General features: G+C 40.6%; 1 protein-coding gene across 1 annotated transcript; it reads left to right on the plus strand.

Moving 5' to 3' along the window:
* The first annotated feature begins 555 nt into the window (after positions 1–555).
* On the plus strand, positions 556–22177 carry TGS1 (trimethylguanosine synthase 1). Its single transcript, XM_083875511.1, has 13 exons — positions 556–665; positions 1290–1354; positions 2778–2950; positions 4791–5643; positions 6435–6552; positions 7536–7622; positions 8447–8618; positions 10089–10437; positions 11267–11440; positions 12378–12521; positions 13537–13753; positions 14710–14788; positions 20994–22177. The coding sequence occupies exons 1-13, from the start codon at positions 568–570 to the stop codon at positions 21108–21110; spliced, it is 2646 nt and encodes an 881-aa protein (XP_083731637.1). The 5' UTR covers positions 556–567; the 3' UTR covers positions 21111–22177.
* The last annotated feature ends 711 nt before the right edge of the window (positions 22178–22888 follow it).

Here is a 22888-nt window from a genome sequence, read left to right on the forward strand (position 1 = left end):
ACAAAGTGATTTTAAGGTCTCGTCCAACCCAGAGCATCCCGTCATTCTGTGATGACACTACTCCAAAAAATGCCTGGCTCACTTCTGTTTCCCAACTCCTATTTTTACCGATTTCGGCTGCTGCGCCTTTTATTGCAGACTTTTATTGCGCTGCCCTTTCCCTCGGTCCTTTTTTACCCGCCCTGAACCCTATCAAAAGCTCGTACCCCTCGTGGGGGGGGCCCCTGGAAGCGCCGACAGCCCCATCACCTCGGGCCGCCCCCCGGCACCCCCGACACCCCGGCCCGCCCTGCCCACAGGGTGTCACACACCTCGGGCCGCCCTGCCCACAGGGTGTCACACACCCCGGCCCGCCCTGCCCACAGGGTGTCACACACCTCGGGCCGCCCTGCCCACAGGGTGTCACACACCACGGGCCGCCCTGCCCACAGGGTGTCACACACCCCGGGCCGCCCTGCCCACAGCCGCACACGGCGGGACGGGGCGGGCTCGGGCGGCAGTTCCGGCGGAAGGCGGCGGGGCCGGGCCGGGCCGGGCCGTGCTCGGCGTGGGGATCTTCCCGCAGGGATGGTGCAGGAGCCGGGCCCGAGGCTGGTGGCCGAGCTGCTGCTGCGGGCGGGGGCGGCCGGCGGCATCCTCTGCCTCTGCTCCCGCGCCTTCGTCGAGTGAGTCGCGCCGGGCGCGGCCCGCGGGGGGCCGGGGAGCGGGAAGGGCCGCGCCGCTGTGGGCAGGGGACGCCAGCGGAGCAGGGCTTTGTGCGGCACCACGATATGTCTATCGTGTTTATCACTGGTGGGGGGAGCAGAGAAGGGTGAGAAGAGCCCCCAGACGCCGATCCCGCTGCCGGAGCCCGCGCCCTCCCTGAGCCGGGGCTGGGCGAGCCCTCCCGCCCCTTCGCGCTCTCCGTCCCTCAAGGAGAGGGGCTCCAGAAAATTTAATTTCAGACTGTACTGCGTAGCTGCAGCGTTTCCTGAACGTCGCTCCTATGGGCTTTCCCGTCAGGCTTTAATTAAAGTGTTTCCTTTCCCAGATGTTGTTTATTTTTATCTGTTTGGCAGTCCCAGGGCAGCCCGCGGGGGAAGGGGCCTGGAGAGGTCACTGGGCCCAGCCTTTCATGGGAGCGGAGCCTGGAAAAGCCTAGTACCCATCCAGGATCGGCCTGAAACCTCCAGTGGTGCGGATTTTATTGCATCCCTGGGGAGTTTTTTTCCTCTGAATGATTGCTTTTACTGTATAAAAAAAAAAAAAAAATGTTTGAATGGTGACTTTCTGCATCTTTATTTTTTCAGAGATCGAAAATTATATAAACTGGGATTAAAAGGATTTTATGTCAAAGATGACAATGACAGTACAGGTAAGGTAATACAATGTACTGTGCAGTGTGACATGTCTTAACCTGAGTTATGTGTGGCTATCTGAGTTGTTCCTATTTCTGTGTTGTTTTTCAGTACTTTTACTGTGGGGACAGAAGTGAATAATAACTTGGAACTTACAGAGCTTTCAGTTTACCATTGTCTTGATGCAGAAGTTTGTGTCAAACCAAGTGCAGTGCTTGTTCCTGTCCAGATAAACTGTATCACCTCACGTAATATTGACTTGGTGCATGGACCAGGTTATATCACACATCCCTGACCTTAAATCATAATTTTGACTTAATTCAAAATTGATTGCATAATGGAGGGTCTGTGGATCCTAGATGTTTGTCTCCTGCTGTCTCTCTGCCTCAGCCTAGGACATTAGCTGTTGCTAGTTAATCTGCTGAGCCAGAAGTAGAGCAGAAGCAGTAACACTGATGGGGAAAATTATGATTCACATATATGCAATGAATCATATAAGGAGGACCAGAAAAGTAAGTCTCTCAACTTGGCATGCTTGTAATCTAGGAATTATCATGGTGTATAGTCTAACAAATTCAGCACCATTCCCTTACTCCATCTCCTGAATTCCTCATGGTTGCCTACCTGAACATAATTCTTTTGGTATCTCTTTTTATCACGGCTGTGTTGGTAGATCCAGCAGCATAATAGCTTGATTTGAAAGGAAGTCTGAGCAAAATAGAAGCTGATAATTAATAGCACAGATTAGATGGAGGGAATGTGATAGAAGAGAAAGAAGGAGAGTGTTAATATAAATTATGTTTTTGTACATGCATGAGTGATTTGTGGTGAGAATAATCTGTTAAAGATGGAAAGGTCTCATGTTGTGTGATAATTTGGCAGTAAATACATCCTGAACAACAAACCAAAAGCCTTGATTGTTTCAAGGAAAAATTTACATGAGCTTTTTTCTCATTATCAACTGAGCCAAGAGGTTTTGATTTCATCATTTCCATCCATGTACAGCTCCTATTTTCTCAATAATATTTGTAATTTTATATAAATATGTTTTTGCATAACAATTTGATAAAAGTGCAAGCTTGCTGGGGAAGGCACAATCAGGCAAAGAGAAAGTTATGAGGCTGTGTGAGTACTGCTCAGCAGCAGCCAAAACATCAGTGTGTTATCTACAGTTTCAGCTACAGATCCCAAACACAATGCCATAGAGGCTGCTGTGGAGAACATTAACTCCTTTCCACACAGACCCAGTCCAGTGCTTTGGCTGTCGAAATTACATTTTGATTCCTACTGATAGTTAAGCAGAAATTGAGCTGTTTATGAAGAAGATTTTTAAATGAGAAAGAAATCATAAGAGGCAGTTCTGCTATCTTTTGTATGTTGTGCTGTGGCGTCGAGGTGTGTCAGAACCAGATTATATTTATGAATATAACTTTTTAACAGCAGAAGAACAAGCATCTGAGGAGGAGACCCGTTGTCCGAATGTGAGATCAAAGGTGGATGTTAATCATGCCCTGGAGCTGGAAGAAGTTGAATTAGACTCAGAAGCTGAGCTTATGAAAAGCATGGGATTGCCTCTTCAGTTTGGTGGGCAGTCAGCGCACAGGGACTTTGTGGTAAATCCTTTTTTTGCTTTATTTATTCTGTTTGTGTTGTTTTTCCAGACCTAGAGACATGCCTTCTCTCAGTTATTTCTGAGGTGGCAGTTCATGGAAATGTATCTGAGCTTTAAGCTGTCTGCATTGCATCCTGGTGACAGCACACAGCACCTTGGTCTGTCCAGGTTGTAAAACCCCCCAGCCAGTTGGCCTAAACAGGGTCAAGGCTGTGCCTTATGCTTCCATGTCTATGCTGCTCTCATGACTAGAGAAACCTGATGTAAAACAGCTATGGTAAAGTTGATGCTGCACATCAGGACAGCTAGTACACTCCAGTCTGAGCATGTATTTTCACACTGTCTGCTTTAGCCATTTAGCTTTTGATAGTAATGTAAACAGCTAGATTTTCCTTGCAGCTGATAAAGCCAGGCTGTTCCAAAAAGCAGGACTGAGGCTTTGGTGCTCTGCTTCCCATAGGGAGCATTTGGGCTTTAGAAGGGGCCTGAAGTTTTCATAGATGGGAAAAAGACAGTGCAATATTCAGTGTCCACTTTATGGAATACAGACCAACCTGACAGTGAGACAGTAATTTTGTGCAGATTCCAGCCTGATTAATTTGTAAATAAATAGGAGAAACTTGTATGTGATTTTAATTGATAACTTGTAAATAGACCATACAGGAAATCCAACTTCAAGCCCAAAGTATATGTAAAGTTTTTGTTGCTGTGTAGTAATATGCAAATAAGTTGAATGGGAAAATAATACATTTTCATATTAGATTTTTACTAAGCATTGTGCTTAAGATTGTGTGTACTAACATAAGGGATATGGATGAAAGATCAATGCCAGTTCTTCAGTTTTAACTTCTTTATAGTCCACCTTGTGTTTTTGTCAGTGTAACAAAACTAAAGATTGCAGCTGAGGGGCTGTACATTTGCAGTCCTTTGTCCATGTGAGTTTTGTTATCACAGGATGCCCCTCTGAAACAAATGGAACTGTAATTGAGGAAACCAACAAGTTACCTTAGTGCTCCTTTCAGAAAAAGGATTCTGTCTTCTGTTCCACCAGATAACTGTAGTAGGCAAGCTTGTTGTAACAAGTGAAATTATTGTACTGTACAAATGAAGGGGCCAGCCACTTCTTTGGGCAAGGGGTTGTTGTTTCCTTGTATTTCTGTTAGCCAACTTCGAGATTATTATGGGATGGAAAAGATATTGCTCCTCTCTTTTTGGGTCACTCTCTTCAAGACATACAGAGATTCAGCTGCAGGATTTATAGATTTTTGAGTACAAAATTATGCTTTTTTTGTGTACAGCACCCAAAGACAGCAAGGATTTAACTTTCTGTGAGGTTGAGCATTATGTTTGCTATCCTAATAAGACACTGAACAGTGTTTGCTGGTCAGGCAGATACCAGGAAAAAGTAAGAGTCAGCCACCACAGCCCCATAAAACAGATCCTTGATGTTACCAAGATATTGTTTTACTGCTGAGCTCAACCTTGTCACCCTTCAATTCCTGACTAACTTCCCTTTAGAATTTTATAATGTTTCTTGTTTCTTGTCTTCTGAATTTTGAGCTACTAATGACTTCCAGCTCAGCAGCCCCACTTCTGTCTATCGTTCTGCTTTTGTGTGTGTGTTTCTACAGACTTTCTTGCAGCTCCTCCTCACAGAAGTGTCAGATGAGTTTATGAAGCAGGGCCCTCTCAGACATAGAAACTCTACAGCCTTTTTGGGGAGAAAGCCAACAGCAGGGTTGCACTGAGAGGGAGGATTCCAGTGGAAATAGAAGTGTGATTGGAGAGAGGACAAGATTGTATATATGTTGCAGACTTCTAACTTTTCCATTATCTTTTAGGCAACAGAAAATTACAGAAATAAAAATAACATGAAGATTACAAAAAAGAAAAAGAAGAAGAAGAAAGAGTTACAGCAAAAACAGAAGGATAAAGTGGAGCAGGAATGCCAGGACAAAGCTTGTGGTGGTTGTATCCATCCTGTTTCTGGGGAGCTGACTGTAGCTAGAGAGCAATGTGAGATGAGCAGCAAACCTCAGGCTATAAATGGAGGGAACTGTGAAAGTTCAGAAAGCCTTGCAAGTGAGGCTTTACCCAGTGAACTTAAGGAAAAGTGGGAGAAGTACTGGAACGAGTACGGAGAGGGCCTTCTTTGGCAAAGTTGGTTGGAAAAGCACCAAGAGGTCTCATCATCTGAGGGCATCACAACCTCTGAGCCTTGGAATAGTCCAGATACTAAAGAAGAATGGGACCAGCATTATAGTGAACTGTACTGGTATTACTGGGAACAGTTTCAGTACTGGACAAGTCAGGGATGGACTACTGAGAGTTCACACGGTGACAAGGTGGAAATTAATGGAGTTACACAGGAGACTGGTTTTTCAGGACAAATGGGCTTGGTTAGCCCAGAACCTGAGCACAGTGAAGTGCTGAGCTTGGAGCTGTCTCCCTCCAACACCAGAATTGAGGAAACACTCACTTCAAGTGCTGAGCCCCACAGTGAAATAATCTCTGGGATTTGTAATTTAAGTCTGAATTTGGAAGAAGTGGAGCAGAGCAGTGCTGCTCTAACAGTAGCCCACAAAGATCCTGAAGAACAGAGTTCGTCTGACAGTGGAAGCCAGAAGGAGCCCTGTGATGGAGGAAGCAGGAAAAGGAGAGCATCTTGTGAAAATAAAAGTATTAACCAGTCAGGTAATACGAAATCAGATAAAGTTGATTATCAGAATTCTCTTGGTGGTTTTATGTAAGAAACATGGGCATGTCTGTATTATGCCATTTTAAAAAAGTCAATTAGGTATTTTGTGGTATGATTACATACTTGATTCCTTTTTCTTCCCTCTGCTTCCTTGGATGATTTCTCATCTCTAACCTGTATATTGAATGTGTTCTTCAGCCAAAAATGGTTTTAACAGAACATGTATTTTATAAGTCTTCAAATGTACTACAGAAATTGGTGAACGATCACTGTTAGTGCATGTTTAATTATTTATCTTAGTCTTGATATTGCAGCTGAGACTTCAGTCTACTGCTGGTGACTTTCTAAGAGAGGAAGAAGCAGGTGTGGTCCTGTCTTGATCCTACAGTAGAGCTGGAATAGGAGAGGTGAAGAGAAAATCTTCTTTCCAAAAAGAAATGAGAGAAGTGTTTAAATCTCCTCTTATTAAATCTTTGTGAATATCTTTGCATAGCTAATGAGATGGAAACAAAATTTTACACACAAGGAGGAAACCGTTTCAAATTTTGTGTTTTTTAGGCATTTTATTTTTCTTGGAGAGATGAGGTAATTTGAAGTTGGTCCTGCATAAGATTGTTATCACTACAGTGTAGTACTGGAAACTTTATTAGTATGTTGTCCCCCAAACAAAGACAGGTAAAAATGTGTGTTTGGCACACTAATCAGCTCTAGCTGCAGGAGTGCTTTGGGGACAGGAAGATAAGGAATTGATTTATGCAGAAGGAAAATATGATGTATCTTTTTTTAGCTGTGCAGGAGTCGGGTAGCTCAAATTCAAATGAGAAAAAGCAGTTGCTGCTTCATGACCAAGATGAAGATGAGGATGAAGAGCCTCCTGAGTACAGACATGTCAAAGTCAAGAGAAGGCAAGTCATGAAATTTACATGAGCTTTTTTCTCATTAAGTCCAGGTCCAGGAGCCTTCTGATTTATACTGACTATACCTTTGATTGAGGATATGAGTTAAAATGTCAGTACAAAGCCACATAGTCTTCTATCACTGCTTATTGCTTTGCCTCAACAAGCAATGGATATTTCCTCCCATCCAGTGCTTTATGAAAACAGTGTTTGGCCTTGATGACTGTAGAAGGTGATGATACTATTCTTGTGCCACTGAAGTATACGAGATTATTAAATTGCATAGGGCAGCTTGCTTATTTAGGTCTACTTAGTATAGACAATACCAGAACAACAGTAAATAATCTTGTGTAACTGCATTGAATGCTGCCAGTAAAATGCTCAGTTATGGCAGTCATGAAATAGACAGTATCTGCCTTGTTGCAGTTTTTTTTCTTTCTTCTCTAAAAATGTAGTCTCAAAGACAGTGAGATGGCCCTTCCTCTCTAATAAATTTGCAGACTCAAATGTGAAGGAGTGGGTGGAATTGTTACCTGCTAATCATGTGGCTTTGTTTTGTGGTTTTGTTCTATTATTTTGCTGTTGCCACAGCACTTATAATAGATAATAATATAGATAATGTGATAGATGATTAGAGTAATTTGGAAATAGGGTGAGCAAACACTGTCTTCATCATGTAGGACTTGCCATTAAGTATTTTCAGAAGTTATTCAGAATAGTTTGAATATTAAAACCCCAGTAGAAGGGCGTTTGTCCACAGAATTGGGTAAAAAAACCAAACCAACTCAGCCCAAAAATTCATGCACAAGAATAGAGTGGTGTTATTTGCTTGGTTTGGTTTCAGCAGTGTTTGGAGGAACTTACTTGAAGCCCACATTTAAATGTTTTCAATTCACAAGATTTTTAGTGGTAGAGCTAATACATATTATAGCTATAATAAAATGATTGGTTTCTTTACAGTAATTAACTTTGTCATCTGTGTTTTTCCCTAGCCATGAGCTGGATGTGGATGAAAACCCGGCGGAAGATCCTGAAGAAACCTGCTCTGTGTTGGGTTTGAAGTGTGGCACAGGACAAAAGTAATTACTTATGAGGAACTGTGGGGCTTTTAGTTGCAAGTCAGCTCTCTTGTTATTATGGAAATAGACCATTCATCTCCATTTCCTTTTTGTTAAACTTCTGAAACTGATTCCCAGAGTTAGTCTCTGCTCTTAATAAAACTATCATCCTTGGACTAGAGAGAGTGATGCAGAGTTAAAGAGAATAATTAAAGAAAAGTTGAGGAAGCATAACACGTAAGGTACTTTCAGTTGTATAAGTGTTAAATGGCTGGTCAGCTACTTAAATTAGAGCTTAAAGGCTCTGACAATTAATGGTCCTCTCCATTTGGAGTACTGTGAGCTGAGATCATAATTTTTAATTGTTTCATATTGGAGTGAAATTCCTTTATACTAGTGAAATGTTGCCATACTAGAAAAGTGCTGCCATGTGTTGGCCAGTGAAATTTTTTTTAGTTGCATTTGCCAGAAGGTAAAAGTAGCTGTTTTGGAGGTTCTTGACAGCCACCAGAAAGATCTTTTATTCTGCTAATCAAGACATTTTTTTAATTTCCTATTCTTAGGCTGGCCTGGGAAATCGTTTTCATCTAAAGTTATACAATTATTAGGAAAAAAAATCTATAACCAGGTTAAACATTTTCAAATAAAAATTTTTAACATATTCTGGAAGGTACATTGTTTTGCAGCTACACCAAGTGACATATTTTAAATGGAGTAAGAAAAGAAATACTTAAGTCTAAATAATATTTTTGTAGACATCAACATTAATGTTAAAGCTTCTAAACTGGAAGTTAACCAAGTCCTTATGTATGTATGTATGTATCTATCTGTCTGTCTGTTTTCAGGTATGGTGGAATTCCAGATTTCACCCACCGAAGCGTGCAGTACTTGGAGAAAAAAGCAAAACTTAAGTCCAAATTCTTGGATATGCGTAAACCAAGGAAGAGCAAAAACACACACATCTTCTTTACAGAGGAATCTGAAATGACATGCAAAAAAAGCAAAACTTTGAAGAAGGTATGTTTAGTTGTTAACACTCTTGTAATTCATAGATTTATCTGCTGCCTTAGCTGTTGCTGTATTAGGAAAATGAAAAATAATTAATTGTCCAGGGTAGGTGGCATTTTTAAATGTCAGTCCGCTGCTCTTTTTTTTTTTTCTTCCTTGTTTTCTCCCCCTCTTCCCTGCCCCTCACCAATGTAAGAGTTTTTAGATTAGGATGGCTGTGGAAAGACATTGATAGACCCTGTCAAGAGGAATGTGAGCTTAAATTGGCAAGTTATGTGAAAGTCATTCCTAACATCTGGGTGCACATGGCTTTAGAGGTGTGTGTAGGTTTCTGTTGTTACTAAAAGTATCTTTGATTGTAAATTGCACATGAGGCCAGTTGTTAGTGCTGGCATTTCAACAGTAACAGAAGATCTTTGTGTAGATTATTGTATTTCATTTAACTTTGTGTTTTTAGTAATTTTGAAAGGGTTTTGCTTATAGATCTACCTGCAATTATTTTCATCTATAACTTCATGCTTTAAAAAAAAAAAAACGAACTCAGAAATTGCTAAGAAGTAGAAACACTTGTTCACTGAAGATTTTACTTTTAAGTCATTTTGAAAATCTGAGGGGACAGATTTTAATGTTACTTCATTCTTCATACCTTCTTCTAGGATGCTTGGTATTCCCCAAAACCCAAGTGTAAAGCCCTGTTTTCTGGTGGTGGCCACATATGTTTTATTGAATTCCAGTCACATTGCTATAATTTCTGATTCGTTTTTGATTTTGTGCCTGTGGCCAGTATAGTTAGATGGCAACTTTAATTATGTAAAGGGAAAAAAAGTCATAAATTTCCTCAGACTTTCAGGTAAGGAACTACTCCAGGTCTAGAGCCACTCAGAGCAACAATAATGTAAAAGGGAGCATCTGCATGTGCCTTTGTGGAGTTTGGAGTGGTGTCTGTGCGTTGGTTAGGAGCCTATGTCGAGCTCTCTGCTGTGCAGCAGAACCCTTTACCACCTACACCATTTGGTACATCTTGAAGGTGAGGCAACTAATGTGTGAAGGTAACGTTACCTGTTTATGCTAAAAAACTCTTCATGAGCAGCAGAGCACATCTCTGAATGCAGATTAGACAAAGATGGTTGTCAAGTAGTAGACTTGGTCACCTGGACTGTGGCAAGTGTGACTATTTAGATATTACATGAGAATTATTTACTGTGTTTATCTGCTGATCATTTTGTTGGTTGGTTTTTTGTTTCTCTTTTGGAGGTAGCTGGCATCTAGTTCCCAAAGACAACTTGTTTCCAAATATTTTTAAAAGGGGTCATGGTTAAGGACTTCTTCAATGTCTTGAGTCTGGATATTTTACTGTTTTCAGAATACACACAGTAGAGAGTGCCTGCAGTGGCAAGTGCTTTTGAACTGTAAGGCTTTTAAGATGTACTCTGGATAACAGATCATCATCTGATCATCTGTGATGTTTGATAATTGCAGGTGGAAATGTTCCTGAAGCAGGTTAGCAAACCTGAGGAGGAAGACACATCCCAGACAGCCACCCCTGAGAGGAAAGCAGAGGCGTTGTCTGCGAGCAGCAGTGACTCAGAGGGTCAGGAAGGTGTTACTGCCACACAGAGTGCGACGCTGGATGCTGAAATCCGGGAGCCTTCCAGTGCAGCCTGCACAGAACCTGGAGGGAGTCAGCTTGAGGGGGAGGCACAGGATGCTGCTGCAAATGGCTGTGATGAGCAGGAGGAAGGGAGGTCCGAGCATGGCGGTGGGCGGCAGCTTGTCCCTCTGGATATTCCTGATTATCTCCAGCCAGAGACGGAGGACATCAGCCAAGGTAAATCAGCGTCCTGCAAACTGAGGAAATGAGTTGGCAGTGGACTTAATACTGCCTTCTCAAGTTACTGTGTCATGCACTGCTTAGTTATTTTGTTAATTCACTGAGACTCATTAGGTCTAAGAGGTAACGAAAGCAAATGAGAGCTGTGCTAGTGGAATTAGCTTATTTCTGGAATGCCAGAATCCCAGGTGACAGTATTTCTTTACAGATGAATAGTCATTGTTTATACTCAAAATGGTCTAACAGGTTTGCAATTCATGTCTTTTTTTTCCTCTGCAAGGATGAGGGTGATTAAACATCAGGCAGCTGCACAGACCATCAAGTTTTGGGTTCAAATGCACATTGCTGAGCTCTGGGGAACATGTGTTGTTAAAATTATTTTCTAGGATTTAAAAAAATCGTATTAAGAACTTTTCTATTTTACGTAAAACAAAGCAGGGTTATTCAGTTTTTTATATATAATTTAATCCTTCCTGCAGTAGTTTGATTATGTTAGATCTCTAATGTAAAACTGTTGTCTAGATTGGTTTTTATTCTTAACTGATAAAAGGGTATTAAATTGGTCTCTGATCCACTCATTACATAGAGTTTATTGTCTCCAGATGAAGACTCTTAAATAATGGATGAACAGTGATGATTTTTAGGACTGTGACTAATCCCTTGAAATACAGGATGCTATTTTTTAATTTAAAGCCTCTAATCTTTATAATCTGGCAAACAGCAATAAAGAACATTTAGCAGTGTTTTTAAATCTTAACACTCACCTACCAATTATATTCCCTAGCCTGCAAGAACAGTGACTGTTAACTTTTGCAGTGTCTTCCAGCTGTAGATGAAAAAACTACTGTGAAGAAGAAGGAGATGAAAAGAAGAAGGAGGAATAAAACTGCACTGAGAGCTATACCTTCTGAGATTGCTGCTGATCCAGAGCTCATCAAGTACTGGGCACAACGCTACCGGCTCTTCTCTCGGTTTGATGAAGGAATTAAACTAGACAGAGGTACGTTCAGTACTAAGTGTGTTGATTTGGTGGTATATCCAAGGATGTATTCAAATCTGTGGTCCTTCTTGCAGTTTATTACTGATTTTCTTAAAGGAGGGATACTATTGAACATGTGTTTGCACCCATGGATAAATTCCTCCCCCTCCCAGCAGACAGGTGAATAGAAGTCTTGGACTTTGTGGGACGTCCCTGTTTGCATTAGTCCTTATATTTGCTGAAGATTTTGTTCGACCAAAATTATACTTTACCAGGACTTGATCAGAAACTCAATGATATTTTCTATTTCTATATTTTATAAAATAATTTCATGAAACTTCCAAGTATGCTGATGGATCTAGTTTCATTCTGTTTTGTTCTGACTTGCAGCAGTTACTTGCAAAGTGACTTTTTTCTATGTTTACTTGCGAACCACTTCAAATCATAAATTTATAGGTAAAAGAGGAAATGGGAGTACCAGACTTTTTTTTTTGTAAGAGTTTGTAAGCCTTCCATATCTAATGCTTTCCCTCATAAACTTGCAGATTAATTGGCAGACCAGACATTTTGGTGAAGAAAACAAAACGTTAGATAAGACAGAATATATTTCTGGTTTTATTTGCTACAGAGCTTAATCATGATGTGTAAAGTATTTCATAGCTGTGCCTGTGGACTTCTCGTTGATAAACTAGAATCCTCAGCACCAAGGTCAACAAAATATGTACTGAGGTCGAGGCATATCAGTTTGCTTCAGTTAGACTTTGTTTACTTAGTAAATCTCTGGACTGAGCAGAGTTTATCATCTTCAAAGCCGGTATTTCCTGGTGGAATGCACTAAGCCAAAATTCTTGGGATTAATGCTAAACCTTTGGTTTTCTGTGAGGCTTGGTTGTTTGTTTTTAAATGAGGTGACCTTGAAACAAGAGGTGAAAATACATTTCTTCCCCTTTCTCTGCAGAGGGTTGGTTTTCTGTTACTCCTGAGAAGATAGCTGAGCACATTGCCGTCCGCGTCAGTCAGTCTTTCAACTGCGACATCATTGTGGATGCATTCTGTGGGGTCGGAGGAAATGCTATTCAGTTTGCATTGACCTCAAAAAGAGGTGAGTAGGTGTTATACAGGTTGTATACAATGCATTAGTTCTGTTTCTTCAACTTTTTTCCTGACACTATTTGGGTATGTGCTCTGTTTTGTTCATTTATTTTCTTTTTCGGTGCTTCTGTAGCAACAGCAGCTGTTTTACTTCATCAAACTCACAATGTGACCTCTCTGTTTTCAAAAAGGACCAATAAGACTGCTTTTCTATTTTAAGTCAGGGTTGGATTTGTGTGGCATATTATCAGATCTGTCAGAAAAACACTATTTTTGTGTGGCATAATATCTGATCTGTCAGATACACTGGAGATCACTGGTAAAAGTGGACTTCTGTCAAAGTTGCTGCTTTTCCAGGTTGTTACTTGAAGTCTGTGTACTCAAAAAAAGTTCCACCTGAGCAGTACTTAAAGCACTTGAATGGAATCACCTGCAGATTCTGCACAACCAAGTACAGAAAGAGTGATGATAACTTCATGTTAGTCTAATGCCTGCTAATGAAATGATAGTGAACTATTGAGAGTGCTTCCTGTAAAAACATTTCCTGCTAGATACTCATATCAGTTCATCTAACTCTTCTGACTAATGTTTGAGCAAGATAAATGATAGTTTCTACTGCGTTAAATTTGGTAGGCTATGATTCAATTTATGCATCTCACTTGGCTTTTTGTATTTCCTGGCTACATTTTAATTTCTGTTATTATGTACTATTCTTGTATCATCCATCTCTCTTGGGCTGTGTTGGTTGGTTGCAGCTTTTTAAACTCAATTTTCAGAACTGTGTGGCCAGCCACAGATAAATGTTTCTCTTAAACCAAGGAGAAGAGTCAGTTTCTAATGGACCTCATTGAGGCTGTCCTGCCGAACCTGAGGCGAGAAGGACTTCCTCTGTTAGGCAGACAGTGCCCTGTCCGGTCCTTGAGCCAAGATGTGGGATTGTTACAGGTGATACAGGTCACAGGTGACCTGCCCATGGTTGTGTGACACTCCCGTTAATCCCTGCGTTTGCCATCTCTCATGGGCAGTGATCGCCATCGACATCGACCCCGAGAAGCTGCGGCTGGCGCGGCACAACGCCGAGGTGTACGGCGTGGCCGAGCACATCGACTTCCTGTGCGGGGACTTCATGGCGCTGGCGCCCGGCCTGCGCGCCGACGTCGTGTTCCTCAGCCCGCCCTGGGGAGGGCCCGACTACGCCACAGCCGAGATCTTCGACATCCAAACTATGATCTGCCCGGATGGATATCCTTTCCAAGTTACAGCTTGCGATTATAATCTCTCCTCCCCTCCTGTCCCAGATGCAAATCCTTTGTTTAGTCCTCTTCCCCACTAAATACAAATATTTTTACAACCAAAAAAAAACAAAACAGTGAAGAGGTTTTCCCTGAAAGCAAAAAATTCATCAGTGAATTGAGTAGCTTACAATGTAAAACAGTCATTCAACAGTTTTAACTCCTTTAAATTATTTTATTTAAATACCCCAAAGTAATCAAATAGCCATATGGTGTGTATATATATATACATATCGATAGATAATAACTAGTTGTGTGAGCTATGACCTTGTCACTAATTCCACTTTTTAATTGATTCATAAAGGGAATATCTTACTAAAACTGTTCTCAGTCATAGCACCTGCTTGTGACTTGGGAAACCACAGAAGAGTAGAAGCAAAATACTAACTATTTTAATTAATTAGAACTTCATACTAGCTTATTAACAGTGATACTGAGCACTCATTCATCTGGGGAGGTATTAACATAATAGGTTTCATCATATATGAAGTGTGGGGTTTCTTCTGTCACAGACTAATGTTAATTTGTTCCCTTTTTTTGCTAAAATGTAGCCATATTTGTATAAGAAAATCTTGGTATGCATGTGTGAGAGATTCCACAAAATGGGTTAAAAAACAAATGTAAATCAAGTATACTAGCTACAAACTACATTCAAATTTCTCAGATATTTCTCTGTAGTTCAGTTAAATTTTTCATCAAAAGTGAGTGTTGTGGTTTTTTCTACTTTTAGGGCACTAATGGTGAAATAGAGTTTGTGCATTGCAGAGAAGAATCCTACTCATACGCTCAAAAGAATAACTACAATTTAATTGCATTATAGATGAAATTGAGACATACTTTCAAAATGAATGAATACAAAGAAACTTTTCCTTCCCCATTCTTGTTTTTTCCTTTACTGGCTTCCACATTTGAAATTTTCAGGCTCTCCAAGAAGATCACCAACAATATTGTGTATTTTCTGCCTCGGAATGCTGATATTAACCAGGTGTGTTACTGGATGAGGTCTTGGTAGTGAAGAAAATGCTCAGGTCACTTACATAAGTATTAAAAGCACATACACCAGACCTTTAAGTCTGTTCAGCTGAATGTGGTGTATTTGGGGTTTTTAAAGTTGACCCTTGTGTTAAGTGATTTTCTGTGTTTGCAGTACGTTTGATATATTTAGAAATGGGACTATAAGATTATTTCCATGGTTTTGACAGTTTCTTCTTAAAGCAACAGAATGAGGTTTTTTGTAGAAGTGTCGAAGCCAATTGCAAGGCACATATATTGTTACAAAAATATCAAACCCCAATATATTTTAACCAGCTCTCACTGTCTGATATGTTGGTGAGCCTCAGACTTTCATGGCTGTCAGTTTATGAAGGAGTTACAGGAAATTTCAGCCTGCAGTCACTGCCCTCACTGATGAGTAGATGAGATACAAATATCCTGGTGGTACTGTTGGTGTCCACACAGGCGTGTGGTTCCATATAGGCTGCTTGCATTGAAGTGATTTGTGATAAACGCAGAATTTGTGGCACTGGTGTGGGGTTTTCTGTATTAGAGATTTTTGGTAGAAGTGTTTTTTCTAAGCATTTACATGATTAACAATTCCCCTGAGTGTCTGGTTTAGTTTCCTCTGTGTATTTTCTATGTTAATTATGTCTTGTAACTTTTTGCAAAGAAGGGTGCAGTTCTCACCTGCAAGATGCCACAGGAATTCCCAGGACTTTTTCCTGCTGTTCCAAAAACCTGTGTCTGACTTAGAGCAGGCAGGGCATCAAGCCATATGGTGGCTTGTGGAATTGTTGGTGGCAAACAGCTGGCTCGAGAAAAAGGCTGAAATTCACATGGCCTGAGTATTAGCAGACTCTAGGCCTGTGCTGTGCACAGCACCATTGCTATGGCAGGTGATGGTTCAAGTCCTCTTTGCATTTCAGACAGGTGAAATGTCAAAGTGGCTTATGAATCTTCAAACAGGGACCTTAATTTTAGGTAGAGTGTCTGTAATTACAACGTCTTACCGCTGCATTTTATAGAATATTTAATTCCCATGATGAAGAGTGACCTTAAAGAGTTTTCTGCTCTACTCATGAGCACTTTTTACTGGATTTCTGAGTGGCCAAAGGCATCTGCATTTCACTTGTGTTTCCACAAAAGCATCCAGGAGTACTGCCCACAGGCCTGCATCTTTCCCTACAGAAGAGCTGAGCTCTTTTAGGTAATTGGGGCAAGTGTCCTTGTCCTGACATCTCTACATCTTGGTGCAGTTGGCTCTGAATGATATTGTTTATATCCTTGGGTTTGGCTTAACACAGATGGCTGCAGAGTAACAACTGTTACTTAAAAACCATGGCTCAGTTGTTAAAAGTTCATGGCTGAGGTCCTGTGTTCAGTTCAGTTCAGTGTTCCAGGCTGTGGGCTACTCTCAGGAAGAGAAATCAGCTCCTTGTGCCTTTCTTTAGAAATGCAGCAGTATAAGAACAGCAACAACAACAAAAAAGGATGATCTGAGAGGAGGAAAGGGAATTTAATCAAGCCCACTCTTTGAAGAAGTGTCTTCATCCTGTGTGGACAAAGGTGTGTCAAACATGACTGTTTCAAACGTGACCTTTGTGAATACTCTGGTCCACAAAAGCCTGTTATGGGTTTGACTACCAAAATCTCTGGCTTTATTTAAAAATGAAGTTTCTGGATTTACTGCCACTACACTTACAGGGCTATGAATCTCCAGCAAAATAAAAAAAAAGGTGGTTGTTTTTTTTTTTTTTTTAAAAAAAAGCCCAGCAATTAGAAGCAACCTTGCAATAAAAATACTATTTAACCATTAGTTCAGGTGGTTCAAATTTAGTGGAAAACACTTATTTTTTATGGAAGATAGCTATCAGATCACCGTTTGACAGCAAACATAAAATAGGGCTATAGGGATCCTGCTGCTGGAGTGAAAGCAGGGTGGTAGCTGACCTTGACCTAGCTGTGTCAGAGGACTCAGTGTTCATTGCCTTGTTGGTGGACAAGATATGCAGCCTTGTTCCACATGATTTTATTGCAAAAACAGTACTTAAAACTTCTGCAGGCACGGCCACTTCTGTGTAGAGTTGGTCTTGTAGAGGGAATTGGCATTCTTTGAATTCCCTTTAGAAATCAACAGAGTTTATTTAGGTCGAAGAGAAGTGAACTTTTGTACTTCTGCCTCAAGAGGGAGCAGCGAACCAGTTCAAGATGGTTGGTTCCTTTAAAAGAAATGAAAAAATGTTTCCCTGAATTGCATCAAATCTCCTTGTTGACAGACATGTCAGAAAATTTGTAATGTATGGAGGTCTGGTTTTAGGTTGAATTAATCTTTAACAATAGTCTTTCTAACTAGGAATAATCAGGAATAATCATTATGTTTTGTGCACATACATTGAAAAAATGTATGTTTATTACTGCCTGTTATGTAGTATCTTTATTTAGGAGTAAATAGAACAATGAGCAAAGGAGGGAGTGAGAGGCCAGGAAATGAGCAGAGGTTGATTTGATAGTATTTTTAAGATGCTTGGGTCTTAGGGGAGTTGGCAGGTAAAAGACTGTGGGTTGATGTGTTTTGCAGGCTGATAATTTCTAAGTGAGTGTAATTGCATACACTTCAGCTGTGACTGTTGTGTTAATAACAGCTTTTAAGCAGCCCACTTCTAAACTCATGTGTGTTCTCTGTCTTTGATAAAAGAGAAAGCCAGAAGTTAGCCACAGCATACACCAAGCCAGAGTGATACTTCTGGACTTCAGTCTTCCTAAAGCTCATTGTGCTTGCATACTGAATTGTAGTTTGCCTGTGCGAAGTAAGAAAAAAATAAATAAATGTCTGGCCTGTTAAAGGGTGGCAGCACCACTGTGACAGTGTCATAATTCACATGCATACCTGTGCTTTTTCAAAAATGCTGCCTGAGAGCATTTTATTTTATTGTGTTCAGTGTAAAGAATACCATTGCCTTCTTTTTCAAGTGAGTTGGGTTTTGTTCCCCTTAGCATTTAGGTTGGTGCAAGGGAAGGGGTTTCTTCATTTTAGTAGTATTCTATAAAATTAATTGATTCAGTGTCCTTGTGTGACTGCCTATCAAGTCAAAAAGCTTGTATTTCTCATAGCTCAGAAAAGTTTTTAGGAAAGGAGAAAAAAATATGGTAAATTTTTTGTCCACCATTCTGTTAGTTGGTGGCTGGAACAGATAAGAAGTTACTTTACTGAAAGAGTTTCAGTATGATTAAAAAAATGTAAAAAACCCCTGAGGACCAGTAGGAAAACCTTCAAGTTCAAAAGTACACCTGAAGAATGTAAGGAAAGTTTACACTTCAAGCAACTTGGGCTCTTGAAATAATCTGCTATGTTTGTTTCCCTTTTCATATTTTCATCTTTTCTGATGTCTCCTTTTCAAACCTGTTGGCTACTTTTTGATGTGTTGTGGCTGTAGGCTCCTTTTAGTGGTAGTCACTGAACTGAAGGATGAAAGTGAGAGATGAGAGGGATGCAGGGAGGTGTTAAGTGAGGCTGCAACCTTTATCTCTGCCTAGGGACAGCAGCAGAGCAAAGGAGGCAATATCTGTCCATCCAAGTAATGTGGGTTTGGGCTAAAGAATAAACCAGGATAAGGAGAGTTGCCAGCAGGGAATCATTGAATGTACACAGGAAATTTTAAAACAAAGAATTTTTGAACTAGTCAAGTTTTTAAAAGAAATTAAGAAGCCTTTCTGTATTCACCGTTGTAGTGCACTGCAAAAACAGGAGATGTTTGTCAGTATCTCTAAAAATAGCTGAGCACCTTTGTTTTTCTCAAAGCATCGTTCCTCAATCTGCTGTTATTTTTAGAGGGTGTCCCTCTGCCAGGCCAGCACTCTTCTGAAGCTTGGTGTGTGGCAGCCCTCCCTCACTACACTTGTCAGGCTTGACTGAGCCCTGCTGAGGAAAACTTGGCAACTCCTACATAATTAAATTTGCAACCTCCAGCAATTTACAGCTAAGCACTGTCACAGAGGATTTGCATTTCTCTCCTCTGAATGTTGAATGGGTTGAAGAGTGTACAGTACCAGATCTGTCACAGCAGGGCTTATTCCCGTGTGTTTATTTAAATTTCTTTTCACCTTCGGGTTTATCAAATGCCTTTAGTCATTGTTTGAAATAAATCATAGTTATCTTGGATTTAACACTTAGACACCAGACACAGCGTATGTAAATTTTCAGCTGTCGCTTGGTGGACACCACCCGTCAGTGTAGGGGCATCTTGTTTTACTTGGTCTTCTAAGAGAAATGTTTAGTAAACACTAGTGTTTAATATCAATGCATTAGTCATACTTAGATATGCTCGTGACACAAATCATGTCCAGAAAGCAGGAGTGCATAACCCCAAGATACTAATTTCAGTATTCTTATATTAAGTTGGCTAATCCAATTAATATTTTAGAATACTTAAATGACATCAGCTATAAAGTGCAAAGCCTCTTAATGCTTTTCGGAAGGGACATTCCAGCTTCTATTTGTAAAAAAAGTTAACATCTTCCTAGAAAAACTATAGATCACCCCACAATGCTTTGTGGATTTCAAGTAAGAACAGATAAGTTGTAAAATTAACATTCCTGATCACTTGCCAATTTCAGATTCTTGTGCTATTTATAAGTCAGCCAGCTTCTGGTTTTTTACTTAAGTGGCAGGTTCCTCTCTTACAAGAACGCGGAGCGTTTTTTCCTATCACCATAAGTTGAGGGATGAAGAAACTGCTCACACTTTTTTGTCTGCAAAAACAAAAAAATTAAAAGAGAGAAAATCAAAACAGAAAAGTAAATGCTTGATTTAGATAAGTGTGGCAGTTTTCTGGACAAGTCAATAAAGGTTCAAAGTGTAATTTAAATTAATCTGTTCTTTTCTCTTGATAGTAGGCTGGTTTTTTACTTGCAGTGAAATAGAGGAAGTTCAGCATGTTTCTATTTAAACCTGCATGATAGAGTCAAATCTCAAGGGGCTTTAGAAGTGTTAATAACACAGCCTGAACCTAAAGTTTCAGCTGCTAACGTCATCTCAGCTTAAAGATCAGTTAAAATGTACTGCAGCCTTGTAGACTCTGATAACTTAATGTCTGCCTGGGAATGGCAGGGAGCTATAGAAATCTCTCCCTGCATGGGGAGCTATAGAAACAATTTTCCTGCAGCAGCCTGGGAGAATGGCAGCACAGAGCAGAACTGGCTGTGGAGCATGGACCTCTCGCGCCAGGACAGGTCCTCAGGGTCCAAAGTGGAGGGGAATAAAACAGACAATGTTCAGTTTTGGTGTTTGTCCTTCTGACTGTGTGGTCTCTCCTGATGAGGAGTTAATGGCCTGTAAGCTGTTATCCCTCACAGGCATCCTGAGTAGGAACAGGAGAGGGGACAGTATTGCATGCTCCAGTCCAAAATGCAAAGTCTGCTGTGAAATGTTGTCTGTCTGTAACCATTAAGCATTGAAGGTGTGCACCGGGCTCAGTCCAACAGAGCATGAATGGTGAAATTCTCACTCCAGTGATCATAAACACAAAGCTGGGACCAGTGCTGCCTGACAGGCTCCCCCACACTGCAGAGGCACTGCTGGCCCAGCCTTGGCCTCAGCACTGCCTACAACTGCAGTGCATACAACAGCTTTTTCTTTGGTTGCAATAGCACCAACAATTAACTGTGACTTTTTTTTCTGAGTTTCTCTGCGTGTTTGCGGCTTGGGTCTTTTTTGGTAGTTCCCCTCCACCCCGCCACTCTTCAGTGCAACCTTTATGCTTCCTAATTCTTATTACTAAAATTGGTTTTACTCTTCCCCCAAAATTTGGGATGTGACATCTTTCAAGCACAGCTTACAGCTTGCTTTTTTGCTACACCTGAATGTCTCAAATGCCAAGTACCCTGCAAACCAGAGTTTAGCATCTCTTGCCTCAGCACAGCACGTCAAGTTCTGAGTATTTCTCTTTGCTTCTGAAATCCTCTTGTTTTCCTGATTTGGGTGAGGAAGGTTTTTCAGTCCCAAGCCACAAACAGCTTCTGTGAGTAAAAGGAGACATAAAAAGAGGATCAGAGGCATTAGCTGCCAAAGAACATTTTCCACCAGTATTAACACAGCAGTGATTTTTTTTTTCTTATTTTTTGTGCATTAGAAGGTTTGGGGTTTTGCCTCTTTTCCTGTGCATTGATTGGTTTACTTTTTGTTCTTTATTTTTCAGGTGGCTTCCTTAGCAGGGCCAGGAGGGAAAGTTGAAATAGAGCAAAATTTTCTCAATAACAAACTGAAGACAATAACAGCTTATTTTGGTGATCTAATAAGGCATGACATCTCCTGAACTCCGTGTGGATTCTTCCAAACCCAGCCTCCCTGACTGCTGCTTTGCTTAAGCTTTTGTACAGCTGGCTGGTCAAAAATGACTTAAAGCCATTTTCCACTTTAATTTCTGTTTACAGAAATTTGTTCTGTTTATTACTACTGTCAATAAATGTTTTATAATAATTTTGACAAAACTGTAAATATAGAAAAGCTGTGAATGTATGAAGGAAGATCATTATAAAATGCAGTCTTGCAAGGTTCAAGCCCAACCCATGGAAGTGGGGTTCAGGATTTCTCTCTCCCATGTGCTATTTCTGTGTTTGCTCTGGTTTTGAGCACCCAGAGGGTCAAGAAAAATAGCCTGAAAGCCACAGGAGCTGCTGTCTGTGCTTGAGAAGCAAAAACGTCTGAACATGAGGTAGAACTAGAGGGTCAGGTGCACCACAAGACGTTAACCGCAGTCCACCTCTCTTGCTCCATGCTCACTGAGAAACCTTTTCAGATTTTCTTTGCAGGATGAAGGTTCACACATTAATTCTAGTGAGTGCTCTGGCTTGTTGCAGCTCAAAGAGAGAGCTGGGTGTGTTTGTGTCTGGAGGTGGGACTTTACCCTCTGGGTATTGTCATTTTATTTTATTTTTTATCTCCCTGCCATTCCTCTTCATTGCAAAGATATTTTGAAGAAACCTTCTGCCTGGAGGTTTGTAACAGTTAGCAGAGGACTTTCTTTCCCCCCCTCTTTTCTAGGCCTTTGGAATTCTCACACAGGCTTCAGGGAGGGCAGAAATAAGCCAGCTTTTCCTGGTGAGGGCTCTCTGCTCCCACTTTTAGTTTGGAGGGGAAGAGTGGCCTTTGTGCAGTTCTCCAAGCAGAGGAGGAGGCAGGTGAGAAATGTTTAGGGTATAGGTTTAGGGTATAGCTATGGTGCTCTCACTGATAAACTTTTACATTAAGTCCCAAGCTCAATATTGAGCTTGTTTTTGGGGTAAGAATGTAGGAATAATAATTTCTAAGATAAATTAATGCTGCTTCTCCTCTGCTTTGAGTGCAGCAGGATGCTGAAGGCAGCAGAAGCTAAGCACTAAACCACACATTATGCTATCCAAGAAAACTAGAATTACTGTAGAATAATCAAATAAGAGGATCTATTTTCCCCATTAAGGAATGAAATCCAACTCTTCCAAACAATTCAAGAGACCAAAGTGTTGTGCATGCGTGGATTGTTATAACTCAGTGCAAGTTTGCAGTGCAGTAAAATAGCCCTTGGGAAATAGCTGTTTTTCAGCTTTGCTGTCTTTCCAGAACCAGACAAGTGCTGAACTGTTACTATTACATTTGTGTTTCCTGTAAGATGTTTATGAAGATACTTTGGCTAATTTGGATCACTGCACTTTGCCACAGTGCTACAGCAAGGAAGAAGTTTTGTGCTGGCTCTGCATCAGTATTTAAGGGAATTATTAAGGAAATAATATTTCTTAGAAGTTTCCTAAGAGGAAACTTCTTAAGTCTTAGGGAAGTTTGGCAAGAGTGCTAATACTACAGGAGCTCTAAACCTACTGTGGCAGTGGCATGTGAATGTAATAATGCTTTTAGATTTTCACTACAAGCTACAAACAAAAATTCAAGTCCATGAGCCTGAAAGAAGAGTAGATTCATTATACTGTGTATGTCACAGTACTCTGTACACTAAAATTTTACTATATTTGGCTTATTGCTCCTTATACAAATACCCTTGTCTTATTACTTGATCCTTTTTTCCTCCTTCCTTTTTTCCTCCTTAAGGAGATGTTTTAGAAG

The sequence above is a fragment of the Zosterops lateralis genome, assembly GCF_965231275.1.
Source record: "Zosterops lateralis genome assembly, chromosome: 1".
Classification (NCBI taxonomy): Eukaryota; Metazoa; Chordata; class Aves; order Passeriformes; family Zosteropidae; genus Zosterops; species Zosterops lateralis.